General features: G+C 37.2%; 1 protein-coding gene across 21 annotated transcripts in view; it reads left to right on the plus strand.

Moving 5' to 3' along the window:
- Window positions 1-17,069, plus strand: part of LOC115219718 (guanine nucleotide exchange factor DBS) — a 387,397-nt gene that overhangs the window by 190,637 nt on the left and 179,691 nt on the right. For all 21 annotated transcript variants that reach the window (XR_005002229.1, XR_005002230.1, XR_005002231.1 and 18 more), the window contains one exon: window positions 11,624-11,738. Coding sequence is in view for 18 of the 21 variants with exons in the window: in XM_036509664.1 (XP_036365557.1) it covers window positions 11,624-11,738 (115 nt within the window). In the remaining 3 variants the exon portion in view is untranslated. The remainder of the gene's footprint in view (window positions 1-11,623; window positions 11,739-17,069) is intronic.

The raw sequence follows: 17,069 nt of genomic DNA on the forward strand, positions 1-17,069 counted from the left end.
TGAGTTCAAATTCCGCCGAGGTCGACTTTGCCTTTCATCCTTCCGGGGTCGATAAATTAAGTACCAGTTACGCACTGGGGTCGATATAATCGACTTAATTCGTCTGTCGGTCCTTGTTTGTCTCCTCTGTGTTTAGCCCCTTGTGGGTAGTAAAGAAATAGATTCACTCATGAGGCATTGGTCAGTCTGCAGCTTTTGAAGAAGACCCCCACCTAAGGTACTGCACAGTGGAATTGAACCTAAAAACTACATAATTGCAAAATGAGCTTCTTAACCACACACCTATGCCTGTTTTTTTTTTTTATTTTCTTCTTCCAAAAGTGAAGGAGGTCGTATGTGATTCGACCTGTAAAGGGGGTGGGGTCTGTTTTGAAGACAAAAGGATGTGATTCGAATGAGATTTTGGTTGACATTTCTAGCAGGTGGAACAAGCATGTAGATTGTCCACTTGCTGGCTTGCAAAGGTTGTGGTGGGGTTTGTCCTGTAGGAGTGTACAGTAGGCTGTAGTGGTAGTGGTGCTGGTGATGCTGGTATACATAGTGATGCTGGTATACATAGTGATGCATAGTATGGTGGTTGTACATTATTTACAATGGACAGATAGATGTCCACGTCAGCAACATACCTTAGGAATGAGAACAGTGTACCCCATTAGTCAAATAAAGGGTTGGGTTCGAAATTCCACGAGAACACCTGATGAAGGCTGGAGAGTACATCAGTCAAAAGTTGTGGTAACAGTAAACAAGGCAGGGACACCTCTCCGTCCATTGTAAAATCTCTAAAATATAGAATAGTATTAGGATGGTTGTAGTTGTAGCATACACAATGTGGTAGTTGTGGTGGCAGTACACAGATTATAGTGGTGGTGGTGGTTTACGTAATGCAATCATGCTGTGGACAGTGTGGTAGTTGTGTAGGCTGTAGTATGGACAGTGTTTAGCAAAGAGACTCCAACTATCAAGATGACTCATTTTTGTCATTGGTCAGCAGTTCACTTTCACTGTGACAATCCGGAAACGGCTATCAACACTAAGTTTGGAATTGGTAGCAGAATGGAGGGGAGGGAGGGAGGGCTAGCTATCCCCCTCTTTTTCTATATACACATATACATATATATATATATATATATATATATATATAACTACATATGTATATATATATATATATATATATATATATATATATGTATATATATATATGTATATATATATATATATATATATATATATATATGTATATATATATATGTATATATATATATATATATATATATATATATGTATATATATATATATATATATATATCACACACACACATTCTTTCTCTCTCAATCATTGATTTTTTTTTGTATTTGTTGATCAACCCAATCATCATCATCACCATACATCGTCTACATCATCATCATCACCATACATCGTCTACATCATCATCATCACCACCAATTACACTATAATTCCAATTAACAAAATACAATTTAGATTATGTCAAAATATTTTATTTTAGAAATACAATTTTAGATCTGTCTGACAGTAATTTCAATTCTTTTCTTACAACCCAGTAATATATAATCAATACAATGCAGTGGTGTGTAGTTACGATTCTTTATATTCTGAGTTCAAATCCTGCCAAGGTCCACTTTAACTTTTACTCTCCTAGGGTCATAAAAATAAGCACAAAGCCAGCAGTTTTGAGGGGAGGATTTTAATTGGTAACATTGACCCCCAATACTTGAGTGGTTCTTTATTTCATCAACCCACTGAAGGGATGAAAGATGAAGTCAACCTTGGCAGGATTTGAACTCAGAATATAGAAAACCAAAACAAATGGTGCAAGTTATTTTGTCCAATATTACAGTGTGTGTCCTAGTGGTTCGGGTATTGCACTCATGGTCGCTAGGTCATGAGTTCGATTCCAGGACTGGGTGGCATGTTGTGCTCTCAAGCAAAACACTTCATTTCGCATTACCCCAGTCCACTCAGCTGCAAATGGGTATACTCTGTGACAGGATAGCCTTCCATTTAAGGAGAATATTAGCCTGCTCACCTAGCCAGCAGGATGGCATCATTCGAAAGCCTAAACAATGCAAAAGCGTACTGTGACCAGCGATGTATAACAATATCCAATAGTCTGGTCAATACCATTCATTTTGTCCAATGCTCTAATCCACCACCTTTCAGGGCCAATACAATATAATACCTGTTATATATTGAGGTCAATTTAATTAAATCCCCCCACTCTTACACAGATCCTTGTTCTTGTCTTCAAAATCAATATTATCAGTTTTGTGAAGTTTATTAAGGCCAATACTATAATAAAGCCTTTTGCCCCCAGCCCCAGAGTACCCAGTACTCAGCTGTACTCTTGAAAACAAAAATGTAAATTTATGATTCAGTGGCCTAGTAACTAATCCATTCCAATATTACTTTCATATAACAAGATGTTTGTTGTTTAGCCCTAGGTCAACCCTGATTTAGCAGATTTCTGATCAAAGGCATTAGAGGCCTTACTTGGGTCAGTCCTGTTTTTTAAGACAGTGTAGTGAAATATGAAGCAGATTTAGCTGCTATTTCTTGCAGGTCAAGCCACTACCTGGAAGCTACAACATTGTCTTCATAACAATGGTGATTTGGTAGTTTGCATCACCAGTCTAGAACCGCTGTTTTGCTCAGCAGATCAATCTCCTGGAAACCATTCAGAAACGTGCAGCCAGACAAATAACCAGCGTCAGGCCTCTATCATACTCTGAATGTCTTGTTTCCCTGGGCATGAACACATTAAAGTCTCAACGTCTGGCAAGTGACTTGGCAGACACTCACAAGATTATCCACCATCTTTCCAACAACAACCATGGGCACTTTTTCGAATTCCATATGTCTAACACTCATGTACATGCTTACAGAATCAATAAACACAGCACCCATGATTTGGAAAACATTTTTTCATGCTCAGAATTGCTGAGCATGGAATAAACTACCCACATCAGTTGTTAGCTGTCAGGACACTGCATCCTTAAAAACTTCCATACTTCTTGTAATTTGCCAACAATACACCTAATGCCCCCACCCTTTTTTAAACAATTCCTTCATTGTTCAATCCTTGTGCATATCCCATGTCTTGTTCATGCACTTCTGGTTACTTTTTCTGATGAATTGCCCTGAACACTGTAGACAGTAAGAGTGTTATTTAAAGTTCTGACCGCCTGGATCTTAATATGTCGTATTTGTATGCAAATCTATAACTTCTTACCACTACTAAATGCCATCCAGTGTCCACAAGCTAAACCACTGTCCAGCCAGATCCCTGTTGACAATATAACTGAGGTGGACATTTTATTCTTGTACAGTAGCTAGTTCCATTATCAGGTGGAGTTAACCCTATTATCATGTGATGATCAGGTCTATTATAGTGCTGGTGCCATGTAAAAAAAAGTGCCCAGTACAGTCTGTAAAGTGGCTGGCATTAGGAAGGGCATCAGACAATAGAAACCTTACCAAAAACACTGGAGCATAGTGCAGTTCATGGAATCATCAGATCCTGTCAAACCATTCATCCCATTCCAACATAGAAGATGTATGCTAAATGATGGTGATGATGATGATAGTCAAGTCCATTATGTGATGCAATGGCTAAGTCCATTATAATGAAACAACCATATCCATTATGATGTGAGGCCAATCCTGTGATCACATGAAATCCTAATTATCGTAAGTCCACACCTCCATTATCACATGATGGTCAAGTTCATCATTACATAACGGTCAACCAAGTCCATTATTATTGTACAGCGGTCAAGGCTGTCGTCATCATCGATACACTTCAGTTCAGTTCAGCAGCAGCACAAAAGAAGAAATATAAAGTAGTGATAATGTATGATACATAATTAACATGTTTGATTCGTTAAGCTGTATACAGAGAAGCCATGCTCTAATAATCATGGGTCAGTGCCAAATGGAACAAGATGCTCGTAATGTGCCCATCCAGACTCACAGCCAATCTCTGCTATTGGAACGTTTGCAGAAACGTGTTTGCTTCTTGTTATCCTTTCTCTTTTGTGTGTTTCAGTCATTAGACTGTGGCCATGCTGGGGCACCATCTTGAAGTGTTTTAGTCAAACAAATCAAATCTCAGCACTTATTTTGTTTAAAGTCTGGTACTTATTCTGTTGGTCTCTTGTGCTGTACTGCTAAGTTACAGGGATGTAAATAAACCAGTACTAGTTGCCAAGAGGAAGCACACACACACACACATGTATGTATTTATATATATATATGTGTGTGTGTATGTGAAGGCATATAGTTCAGTGGTTAGAGCTTCAGGCTCATGATCATGATGTAGCAAGTTTGATTCCCCAGACTGGGTTATTATGTGATGTGCTCTTGGGCAAGACTCTTTATTTCACAATACTCCAATTCACTCAGCTGCAGAAATGAGTTGTGACGTCACTGGTGCCAAGCAGTATTGGCCCCTTTGCCTTTCCCTTGGATATATATATATATATATATAATGTAAATTTATGTATATGTGCTATTTTGTGTTATGCTAGGAAGCTGTACTGGAATTTTCAACTCGAGTCATATATAATAAAATACTCCAAATCCTGGATAGAGTGTCCACATAAGTGATGTCTGGACTGCCTAATGGTTTCAAAATATCACTGTGTGTGTATGTGTGTGTGTGTGTGTGTACATGTTCCATGTAAAAAGTACCTGTGCAGGTGCCATGTGAATAGCGCCCAGTACATTCTGTAAAGTGGTTGGCATTTGGAAGGGCATCCAGCTATAGAAATCATGCCAAAACAGATGACTGGAGCCTGGTGCAGCCCTCCAGCCTTGCCAGCTCCTGTCAAACCGTCCAACCCATGCCAGCATGGAGAATGGACATTAAATGATGATGTATGTATGTAAGTATAAATAGTGTATGTCTTTATATATCAGGCCAAAGGGATGATGATAAATAATGAATGCACACATACTTGTGTGTGTGTGTGTACCTTTGTTTTGACATTGTGATGGTTGTCAATAAGTATCATCATCATTGTACAAGCACTGTTGTGCATTTCCAGTCTTCTGTGACAAAAATGTCTGGTCCTAAGAAAATATTATTCCCTTGCTTGGAAACAGATGAGGGTCGGTGACAGGAAAGGCATTCGACCGTAGAAAAATGTTTCAACAAATTCCATCTGACTCATGCAAACATAGCAAAAGGGATGTTAAATGATGATGATGGTGATGGTGTTTATGTTTGGTCAGCCTGAAGCTAAAACAGAAGACACTTGCCCTGAGTTGATGGGGTTAAAAAGTAAACTTTATAATCTCACAGCCATACCAACACCTACATTCTTTAAACTGACCATTCTGTTTTCTGTTCAAACTGACCAGATCCAGCTTCTTACACCTACCCTACAATGTCATTGTAAAAATATACAATCACAACATTGAAATCTCAAAGCTATGAGCTAATGGATGATGAATTCAAATGATTAAATAAATATTACATTTGACAGAGTAATCTGAATGCTACAGGGTTAAAATAGAAATTACCTTTGAATGCCCTAGCAGCCTATCCAGGAGGGAGGTTCGCCTCTCATTCATTTAGTTCTCGACCATTTTTTTACCTCTGGACCCCTTTGTTTCCTATTTTATTCCACCAAACCCTAATAGCTATTCAATGCTTTAAAAAATCCTATTATATTTTTATGATTAAATATTATTAGGAATTACTCTTTTACTTGTTTCAGTCATTTGACTGTGGCCATGCTGGAGCAACACCTTTAGTCAAGCAAATCGACCCCAGGACTTATTCTTTGTAAGCCTAGTACTTATTCTATCGGTCTCTTTTGCCGAACTGCTAAGTTACGGGGATGTAAACACACCAGCATCGGGTGTCAAACGATGTTGGAGACACACAAATGTATACACATATACACACACACATTCGACAGGCTTCTTTTAGTTTCCGTCTACCAAATCCACTCACAAGGCTTTGGTCAGCCTGAGGCTATAGTAGAAGACACTTGTCCAAGGTACCACGCAGTGGGACTGAACCTGGAACCACGTGATTGATAAGCAAGCCACTTACCACACAGCCACTCCTATGCCTATTGTATAAAAAATTGTTTAAATATTTTATGTATTGTAAGAGTGAACCCCAAAAGGTCATACAGACCCCGAAGGATCTATGAACCTTGGTTTTGAACCACTGATTTAAATTATCCAGCAACTAGATTAAATCATTAACTCTATAAACATCTAAAATTTATGAAAGGATTATCCTTTTTATTTTAATTAATTTAATCTCTCATTACATCGTGTTTGTGTATGTAATTATTGTTTTAATATGTATGGTGTGAAAATAAAACAAAGCTAATAATTATAGCTAATTGATTTGTCATCAAGGACGGAGTTTTACAGTAAAATTACTTTATAGATCTACTAATCGTTAATACTAATATCAGTAATCATTAATCTTTAACAAAAACAACAATTAAGTTTTTTTGTTTGTTTGTTTTTTTAAATATAAAATATAAGGGAAAGGAAAGAAAAATTAAACAAAATTTGATTTTTTTTTTCAATTGAAGAAATTAGAAAATCTAGTTTTGATAGTCGTCATCATCATCATCATCATCATCATTCTCATTACCTTCCTCATCATCATCATTGTCATCATCATATTGGTGGTCATTACCCTCATCCTCCTCATCATCACCGGCATCTGTGCTATTGTTATCCACCTCCTCCTCTTCATTATCATCATCACCTACACCATAATTACCACCTACACCATCATCACTCACCACCATTGCCTCCACCCTCATTGCCTCCACCCTCATTGCCTCCACCCTCATTGCCTCCACCCTCATTGCCTCCACCCTCATTGCCTCCACCCTCATTGCCTCCACCCTCATTGCCTCCACCCTCATTGCCTCCACCCTCATTGCTTCCATGATCACTATCACCACCACCACCAACAACAACAACTGTGTTTTGAATGCTTATCCTTGCTGGCTGAGAGATACTTAGACAGGTTTGTTGTCTGGCTGGCTGGCTGGCTGGTTGGTTTGTTGGCCAGATGTCTGGCTGCCTGGGTGTCTGTCTGTCTGTCTGACCAGCTGACCTCTCTGTTTGGGCTCTGCTCCAAACTGGCACAATACCAATCTAAAGGTAGCTAGGTCAGTTTTGATTGCATAACAGGTGTGGAGTGGTATTGGGTGGTAGTGGTTGTGGCAAGTGGGGGTGAGGAAGTTAGCTGTAGTGGAGGCGGTGGTGTTGAGTGTTGTGGCAGTGGTTGTCGTAGATGGTACTGTTTAGCCCCGGGTCAGTCCTAATTGCATAACAGGTATGCTAGGGTGTAACGTATGTCATTGTTGTGTAGGCTGAGGTGATCCCTCATTGGACAGGCCTACAATCCTTAAACATTCCTACCATGACCATCCTGTATTTTATCAAGACACAGTCCATCAAGGGCTACATCATCTGATGTGTCCTTCATTCTTTAGCCCTTTAGCATTCAGATTGCTTCGTGAAATATAATGCTTTTTCATTCATTATCTCGTAGCTTTGAGATTTTGATGATGTGATTGGTTTTAGAATGACATTGTAGGACATGTGTGAGAGGCTGAATCTGGCCAGTTTGATAATAAAACATGTAGAGTATTTGGGTCAGATATGACCTGTTTAGAGGAAGCTGTTATTTCTAGCACTTTAATTAACCACATATAGGTTTCCCTCATTGTGACGTGTTGTTGGGAAGTCTATCCTGTCTTGGAGTTTCTCTAATTAGAGTAAGGAAGACGGTGGGGGTGGAGAGTAACACCAGCTTTTGTGGTCATCACCTGCTGCTGTTGCCACCACTGTCGTTGCTGGTGGTGGTGGTGGTGTTTTATTTTACTTTTTTGTGACCATTGACTATTTTTTGGTTTGTTATTGTTTTGTTGTATTGTTTTGTTATATCCCTTTGATCAGATGAATAGAATAGCCTGCTCACAAAATTAACCCCATGACAACGGATTTTTATCAAGCAACTAAATTGCTCCAACGGTAATCATCTCAGCCAAGATTAACAATTAGTGCATGGCACCGTTTCGGTCTATATTTACATCAACGACTTTAAAGCTTGCGCTGTTTATTTATGTAAACTGTCATCACTGCGAGGGCCATAAATTCAATGAAACTGGCATGACTGGATTCGACAGTAAATTCTGTGAAAGACCATAGGAATTTGATAGGAAGTCATAGTGGAAATGGTGGTGTAACTGCCAAAGCTGTTGCTTTTATACTATTATGGTGATGAAGTCTTGAACTGAGTTGGAAATATTTAGATGAAGAGTCTAACAAACCTGTCAGATTCCTTGAAATTTGCATGGTGGCCTCTGTTGTCGATTCCATGAATGATAGTGTATAGTTGTGTCAACCGGTACACAAACAGGTACAAAACTACTGCAGCTAGGGCTGCGTGTATTTTTGTCATCTGATTCAAAGTGAGTACACATTGCACATAAATTTACATCAACCAACTTTATGTCCAAGTGGCTGAGTACTCCACAGACACATGTACAGTTAATGTAGTTATCAGAGAAATTCAGTGTGACACAGAATGCGAAAAGGCTGGCCCATTGAATTACAGGTACAACTCATTTTCGCCAACCGAGTGGACTGGAGCAATGCGAAATAAAGTGCCTTGCTCAAGGATGCAAGGTGCTGCCAGGAATTGAACTCGTGATCTTAAGATTGTAAGCCAAGTACCCTAACCACTGAACCACGTGCCTTCACCAATGATGATGAGAATGGCGACAAGGACTGAATCACCGACCACAATTGTAACAACAACTGCTGCAGCTCAGTCTATAATTTTAACAAATTGTTGTGCATCAGTCGACCAAAACAAACGAGATTTTACAAATATAAAATCCTGGCCACATCATTGCTTTTACATTTTTTTTTTTTTCGTATTTTCCAAAACAGACATTAAAAAAAAAAAAGTTTTAATAAAACATTTTAAAACTATTACAATGAAGAAACAACATGCAGAATGGGTTATTTATTGAAAATATATTTGAAGACATTTTTTTTTGTTTTGATTCCAGTGAAATTGTAATTGTGAAGAAATTAGTAGGTAAGATACAAACGAGATGGACAGAAATTCTGTAGAATATCATTGTTTGTTATTTAGAAGTGAAAAAAAAAAATTAATAATTATGGGAAAGTTGAGTTTAAGATGAAAGATTTCAGATTTATCTATATATATCTATATCTATCAACCTAATGATGTGTGTGTATATACATGTATATATATATATATATATATTATATATATATATATATATATATGTATGTATGTATATGTATGTATGTATATGTATGTATGTATATGTATGTATGTATGTATATGTATGTATGTATGTATGTTATGTATGTATGTATATATATGTATGTATATATATGTATGTATGTATATGTATGTATGTATATATATGTATGTATATATATGTATGTATGTATGTATATATATGTATGTATATATGTATATATATATATATGTATATATATACACACACACAAAAGATGGAATGAACAGGCTTTAATCACTACACACACACACACATGCATATATGATAGCATAAATATACACATGTATTTGTATGTGTTAGCAGATCTAGCAATTTGTTGCTCTATCTGTAGTTATATATGTCCCCACAAACATATACACACATGAATTTATACACATTTAGTTATTATGTACATATTCATGCACATTTAGAAATATAGACATACATTATACATGTATACAAGCACACACACACACCCATGCATAGATACACATACACACAGATGTATACTTATATATACACATGAAATAGCACATGTTTCAATGTGGCTGTTTTGATGTAGGTTGTGGAAACTTATAATTTAGCAACAATTTATGTAAAAAGTTTCAAAAAAAGACAAAGAAAACAGTTTCCTTTTAGACAGGAATGTAACCAATGTTAATTAATGATGAAGTAAAGAATTATGGCAGGATTTATGTCTATGAACCGATTATAGTCAGGATGGTAGGTGAGAGGGTGACTCAGCAGAATCGTGAATAATAATGATAATCTTTTCTACTAAAGGCACAAGGCCTAAAATTTGAGGAAGGGGACTAGTTGAATACATCGACCCCAGTATGCAACTGGTACTTATTTAATCGATCCTGGAAAGATGAAAGACAAAATTTACATTATTTACACGGGTATATGGCATAGTGGTTAAGAGTGCGGGCTACTAACCCCAAGATTCCGAGTTTGATTCCAGGCAGTGACCTGAATAATAATAATAATAATAATAATAATAATAATAGTGATAATAATAATATCGAAAAATAACTTAGGGATCAGAACCCAGCTTCGAAATTTCCCCAAGACTCCTGATGAAAGCTGGAAGGTATATCAGCCGAAACATTGTGTTAATAGCAAACAAAATCATCATCATCATCATCGTTTAACGCCCGTTTTCCATGCTAGCATGGGTTGGACGGTTCAACTGAGGTCTGGGAAGCCAGGAGGCTGCACCAGGCTCCAGTCTGATCTGGCAGTATTTCTACAGCTGGATGCCCTTCCTAATGAGGACAAATATCCGTCAATTGTAAATAATGTACATAATTCCTCATCTCTTAAATATGAAAGACAAAGTCAATTCTCTGTGGAATTTGAACTCAGAATGTGAAGACAGATGAAATGGCACTAAGCATTTTGCCCAGCGTGCTAACAATTCTGCCAGCTCGCCACCTTAATAGTAATAATAATAATAATAATAATGATAATAATAATAATGATAATAATAATAATGATAATAATAATAATGATAATAATAATAATGATAATAATAATAATAATAATAATAATTTCGCCACAAGGGCAGCTTGGGGGAAGAGATTAAGTCAATTACATTGACCCCAGTACATAACTGGTACTTATTTAATCGACCCCGAAAGGATGAAAGGCAAAGTCGACCTTGGTGGAATTTGAACTCAGAATGTAACGGCATACGAAATACTGCTAAGCATTTTGCCTGGCATGCTAATGATTCTGCCAGCTTGCCACCTTAATAATAATAATAATAATAATAAGCCTTTCTACTGGAAGCGCAAGGCCTCAAATTTGGGGGAAGGGATTAAGTCAATTACATTGACCTCAGTGCAAAACTGGTACTTATTTTACCGTGGTGGTCCTCCTCCTCCTCCTTGAAATTGTTGGAGTGGGTGGAGATACTTGGTCATATCAACCCCAGTGCTTAACTGGTACATATTTTGTTGACCCCAAAATCCTTTCTACTGTAGGCACAAGGCCTGAAGTTTCAAAGGAAGTTGACCAGTCGATTACATTGACCCCTGGGTTCCACTGGTACTCAAAAGAATGAAAGGCAAGGTCCACCTCAGTGGAATTTGGAATCGGAACATAAAGAAGAATGAAATGCCATTAACCATTTTGTCTGGCATGTGCTAACAATTCTACCATTCCTTAACCATTCCTCAATTATTAATTTTTTTGTTACACTAAATTTGTTTTTCCTTTACTTGTTTATCTGCCTTGAGTTGTATCATTTATCTCCCCTTTCTTTGACTCATTCGCTCTTTTTCCCCACTAGGTGGCAAGGCTCGCAACGGAGCACCGATTCTCACATTTCCCGATGTCCCTGGGATACCAGAAATCACAGATGAACAATATAAGAAGGTGATGATTTACCTCTGTACCATTCCGGCGTAAGTAATATTTCTTCTGCTCACCAATTTCTCATAAATATTTACCTTTTTTTTTTTGTCAAAAATGCAAAAATAGTTTTAATGGATTATCACTCCTTAACCCCTTAAGCATTCAGATTATTCTGTCAAATCAAATCCTTATTTAATCACATTGTTTTGAATTAATCTGGCATTATCTCGTAACTTTCAGATTTCAATGTTATGATTGTTTATTTTTTACAATGACACTGTCGGGTAGGTGTGAGAGGCCAGATATGGCTGGTTTGAGCATAAAACAAGTATTTTGAGTTAGATTTGGCCGGATTGAATACTAAAAGGTTAAATCTCTAAATCAGGTGAGATTTGTGTATGTGTGTAAAATGAAAGTTTAGCTTTCATTTAAGTAGTATTATTTCTTAAAACCCTTAATTTAGAAAAATGCTGCTTTAATTGTATAAAGAGTTAATTTAAAATCCACATTTGATTATCACATTAAATTACTAAATACATACACTGTTAGAAGGCATGCTGCAATAGAATTCTCTGAGATAAACATACTAAGTGTATGCACATAATTTATCTCAGACAGTTCTGCAGCATCATGCCTTTTAATGGTGTATATAATTTTAGTATGAAACACAGACGGCAGTCTTAATATAGAATGGTCCTTCATCTAAGATGAAAATATAGTTTTAAGAGACCTTTACTTTTTAAAACTCTGCCTTTGTAAAGTGAATCTTTGTCATTCAATGGTGAGGTTTTAGGTGCTTAATCAACTTAGTTACGTACTTCTGAATTAATGTCCGAGTGGTTGAGTATCCCACAGACCTGTGTGCCATATTCTTGCTGGTTACCTGACGTCATTGATTCTTCCTCAGTTCTGCTGCTGCTGCTGCCGCTGCCACTGCTACTACTGCTGTTGGCCAGCATTCTGGACGTTGATGTTTTATTATTCATTCAATCATAGTTTTATTGAAGCAATTTTTACAGTGAGGATTTAGATGGATCAAGGAGTTAGAATTCCACAACATATTTCTATGGCAACATCTTTGCAAATGATTCTTCAATCATTTTGGCCATAATTTTAAAATTCCATCTTATCTGATTTCCAGAACAATCTGTTAGCAGACAAATTTTATTGCTTTATATTATTTTATCTCAGATTTTGTTTATTTCTTTAAGCAGTTTTACTCATGAAGTTTTACATTATTTCGTGACTCATTAGTTGAAGAATTCGGTTTGTTGTTGTTGCTGCTGCTGCTGTTGTTGTTGTTTAGACTCGGGCCCACGTCAGTCTTTGATGGACCAATTCTTTGAATGAAGGCAATCAAAGTTAGCTTTTTGTGAATTTGGTACACGACTCAGTTTCAATTCCTGGTTGTCACCCTACCCCCCACCTCATTTACATTGCTGCTATCTTTGAACACGGTATGAATGTCACACATTGTCGTTCCCCCTTTTTGTAATTGTAAACCTTGGAGCCTTAATGAATCATATTTTACAAATAGCCAAACCCCACAGTACCACCAAACTAATGAGTAAACCTCTACATGGTAATGATTGCTCCATTTCATTACTTTTTTTGTCCTTCCCTCCTGTCTGTGATTAAAGATATTTGGCTGCTATTTCTAATAGTCTAAGTGACAACATAGAGGACCCAACCCCTCAGTTTGGGTCTCACTGCTGGAATTTTGAATTTAAAAACTAATGTTGTTGTTATTGGACCCTTTCTCAGGGTCCCTAACCCCTACTCTTTTACTTGTTTCAGTCATTTGACTGCGGCCATGTTGGAGCACCGCCTTTAGTCGAGCAAATTGACCCCAGGACTTATTCTTTGTAAGCCCAGTACTTATTCTACCGGTCTCTTTTGCTGAACTGCTAGGCTACGGGGATGTAAAAACACCAGCATCGGTTGTCAAGTGATGTTGGAGGGACAAACACAGACACATAAACATGTACACACACATACATATATATATATATATATATATATATATATATATATACACACACATATATAAGACGGGCTTCTTTCAGTTTCCATCTACCAAATCCACTCAAGGCTTTGGTCGGCCCGAGGCTATAGTAGAAGACACTTGCCCAAAGGTGCCACGCAATGGGACTGAACCCGGAACCGTGTGGTTGGTAAGCAAGCTACTTACCACACAGCCACTCCTAAGTCTAGTTTATATCCTCAAACCAGGGTACAATGTAGCTGGATCAGATTTTGTCTTCTTGCTGGAATGTTGCAGGAAAGAACACCAGAGTGATTCTTAACTGAGACAACTGACAGAACACCTAAGGGTCGGACCAAGAGTGAGATGGTGAGATAACATCCCTAGTCCCGTTTGCTCATGCTTAGGAATCCAGCCAGAAAGGGCAAAGATGGTTGCTTCTGATAGGGGCCTGAGGACTCTACCCTCACAAACTTCCCAGGAATAGTGGGCAGAAGGAATGGATGGATGGATGGATGGATAGATGGCTAGTTACTGCTGTTATATTGTGTTTCAATCTCTGGCTCTTAAAAAAACAATGCACAAACACGTTGAAAAAACAAAGCAAAACCAGATGTCTATTAAGAAAAACATAATCGAAATGAAATTGTGTGTCTTGTGTTTTGTTTTTTTTCCTACAGCAAAACGATGCAATGATGATCGATGTCGTATTCAGTGGAGAGATATGTTTATCATTTGATGGCTTTTTTTTTTCCAAACAGAATCACCAGCCAGAAACAGAAAGCAAATATAATAAAAAAAATAAAATAATATAAAACAGCAAAAAAGAAAATGGTTGATTGTATAGTTTTTTTTTTTTTTCTCTTTTAACTTGGCCTTGTTTTATTTACATATTTGTAAATATTCTTTGATTGGAGATTAAATCATTGGTCATTTTGGATAGATATAAAAAGGAACAGGAGCATATGTAGAATATGAAGAATAAATAGCCATTCTGTTGTTGATCATAATAATAATAATAATAATAATAATAATAAGGTTGGTGGTGGTGGTGGCAGCAGCGGCAGTGGTGAGGAGGAGGAGGTAGAGGTGGATGATAATAATGGCAGTAAAGGTTCATGGTTCAGCTGGCAGTCCAGCCATGACCATCCCATCTTGTTTTCTGGTATAATGTATTGAGGACTGAGTCATGTATATTGGCCCATTTGTAAGAAGGTAGGATGAAATTTGAAGGAAACCAGATTAACACCTGGGGATAAACCACAACCGTAATAAAAGTCGATAAGAATGCTAGGTGCATGATGTCTGGAAAGAGAAAAAGACTGGATGATAATACCACTGGGTATCTTTAATCATAAATCTGCTGGATCAGCGTCAAACTGGGGTTAAACAGCAACAAATTAACAAGAGAGCCTTTATGCGGTCAGAGGCATGCTAGAAATTGCAACCAAATTTCCTTCAAACATCATCCTGCTACCTTAAAAAAAATGGAAGGACATTTAGTTGATGTCATCCTAGATACAGGGGTTGGAAAAAATAATGGAAACACCTTAAAATTTCAAACAAATTTATTTTAATATGGGATAGGACTGCCTTTGGCAGTAATTACAGCTTGAATTCTACGAGGTATGGACTTGTACAAAGTTTGAATTGTTTCCAAAGGAATTTTTGTCCATTCTTCAGCTAAAACAGTCTCCAGTTCTTGTAGTGATGATGGTGGAGGATATCGACTTCTTACTTGTTTTTCTAAATGCACCATAAATGTTCAATAATATTGAGATCTGGGGACTGTGGTGGCCAGATAAGATGTTCAACTTCACTAGAATGTTCCTCATACCATTCAGTAACAATTTTAGCTGTGTGAATTGGTGCATTATCATCCTGAAAGTTTGAGTTTCCCTTTGGAAACAGTTCCGTAACCATAGGATGAATTTGATCAGATAAAAATGGTTTAATAGTCTTTGCTATTAATTCTGCCATGAAGGGAAACCATTGGGCCGGTGGATTTCCAAAATATAGCCCCCCCCCCCTCCCGATCATCACAGATCCTCCTCCATGTTTAACAGTTGGAAGAAGGCAGTCTGAGTCAAATGCTTCTTTTGGCTGTCTCCACACATATACTCGGCTGGTGGTTGGAAATAAGATAATGGATGACTCATCCAAGAAAATAACATTCTTCCACTGCTCTAGGCTGAACGCTTTGCAACATTTGTTGAAAGTAATGGTTTTCTGATTGCAGCCCTCTCATGAAATCTGGTTTTGTGTAGCTCCTGGCAAACAGTTTTTGTGGAAACTGGGTTTTCGGGGTGGTCATTAAGCTCTGCAGTAATTTTGGGAGCTGTGCTTTTGTGATCCTTTCTAACAATTCATGTAAGAGTCCAACAGCCCCTATCTGAAAGTTTTGGTTTTCTTCTGGAGTTTTGTTTTGACAAGGAGGTTTTTCCCTCTTTTTCAAAGGCTGTCATTACTTTTGAGACAGTACTTCTTGATACACCAAACATTTTGGCTGTTTTCATTATGCTAGCACCTGTCATACGAGTACCAACAATTTGACCTCTGAAAGTTCGATAGATCTATCATTTTAATGAATTTTAATTACATTTTTCTGATGATATCTGAAAAGAAACAGCAATTTTAGCAAAACATATTAAGCAACACTAATAATAAATCAAAAAACATAAAAATAAACAAGCTTTTGATGGTTTTATAGATATTTCAAAATGATGATACTAGGTGTTTCCATTATTTTGTCCAACCCCTGTATATTATGGCTAGATGAAAACTAGTAAGGTCATCACTAGAATATGTTTGAGTATTGGTCGACTGAAGGAGGACTTACTTAGGGTTTCGACAACCTAAGATGCTGAAGAGTAAAAGGAAAATAGTGAAATGATGAAATCAGTAGATTTTTTAGAATATCTAATTCTGCTGTATTCCATGATGCCACAGCTCTGGTACTGCAGACATGATTAGAATGTCACAGGAAAGAATTTGCTAGGGAAATCCTTCAAGTTGAACCAACCAGTGGGAAACCTAGGCATAGACCAAGAATGAGCAGGAAAGTGTAATGACATTTGCATCTGATAGGACCCTACAGAGGAGGGGCCAGAGGACTAGCAATAATGGGCAGAGAAGATGGATGGGAAATAAGAAATGGTATTAGCTGTAAAACAGAAAGGAAAAATTTTGAAATAGCAATCAGAGTGACTATAAACAGTTACCTCTTCTTTCTAAATCTTTTACAGTTCTCTTGCCTGTTTTCTTCGAAAATTCTTCCTTTTTTTAAAATTTTTTGATGAATATTTTTGATTGTTTTTTGGTACTATTTTCTTAGGTCTTTTATCTTTTTTCATATTACTAAAAAAAATCAGTTCTTCAATAATCTATCTACCTTTTC

The sequence above is a fragment of the Octopus sinensis genome, linkage group LG15 (assembly GCF_006345805.1).
Source record: "Octopus sinensis linkage group LG15, ASM634580v1, whole genome shotgun sequence".
In the NCBI taxonomy this organism is placed as follows: Eukaryota; Metazoa; Mollusca; class Cephalopoda; order Octopoda; family Octopodidae; genus Octopus; species Octopus sinensis.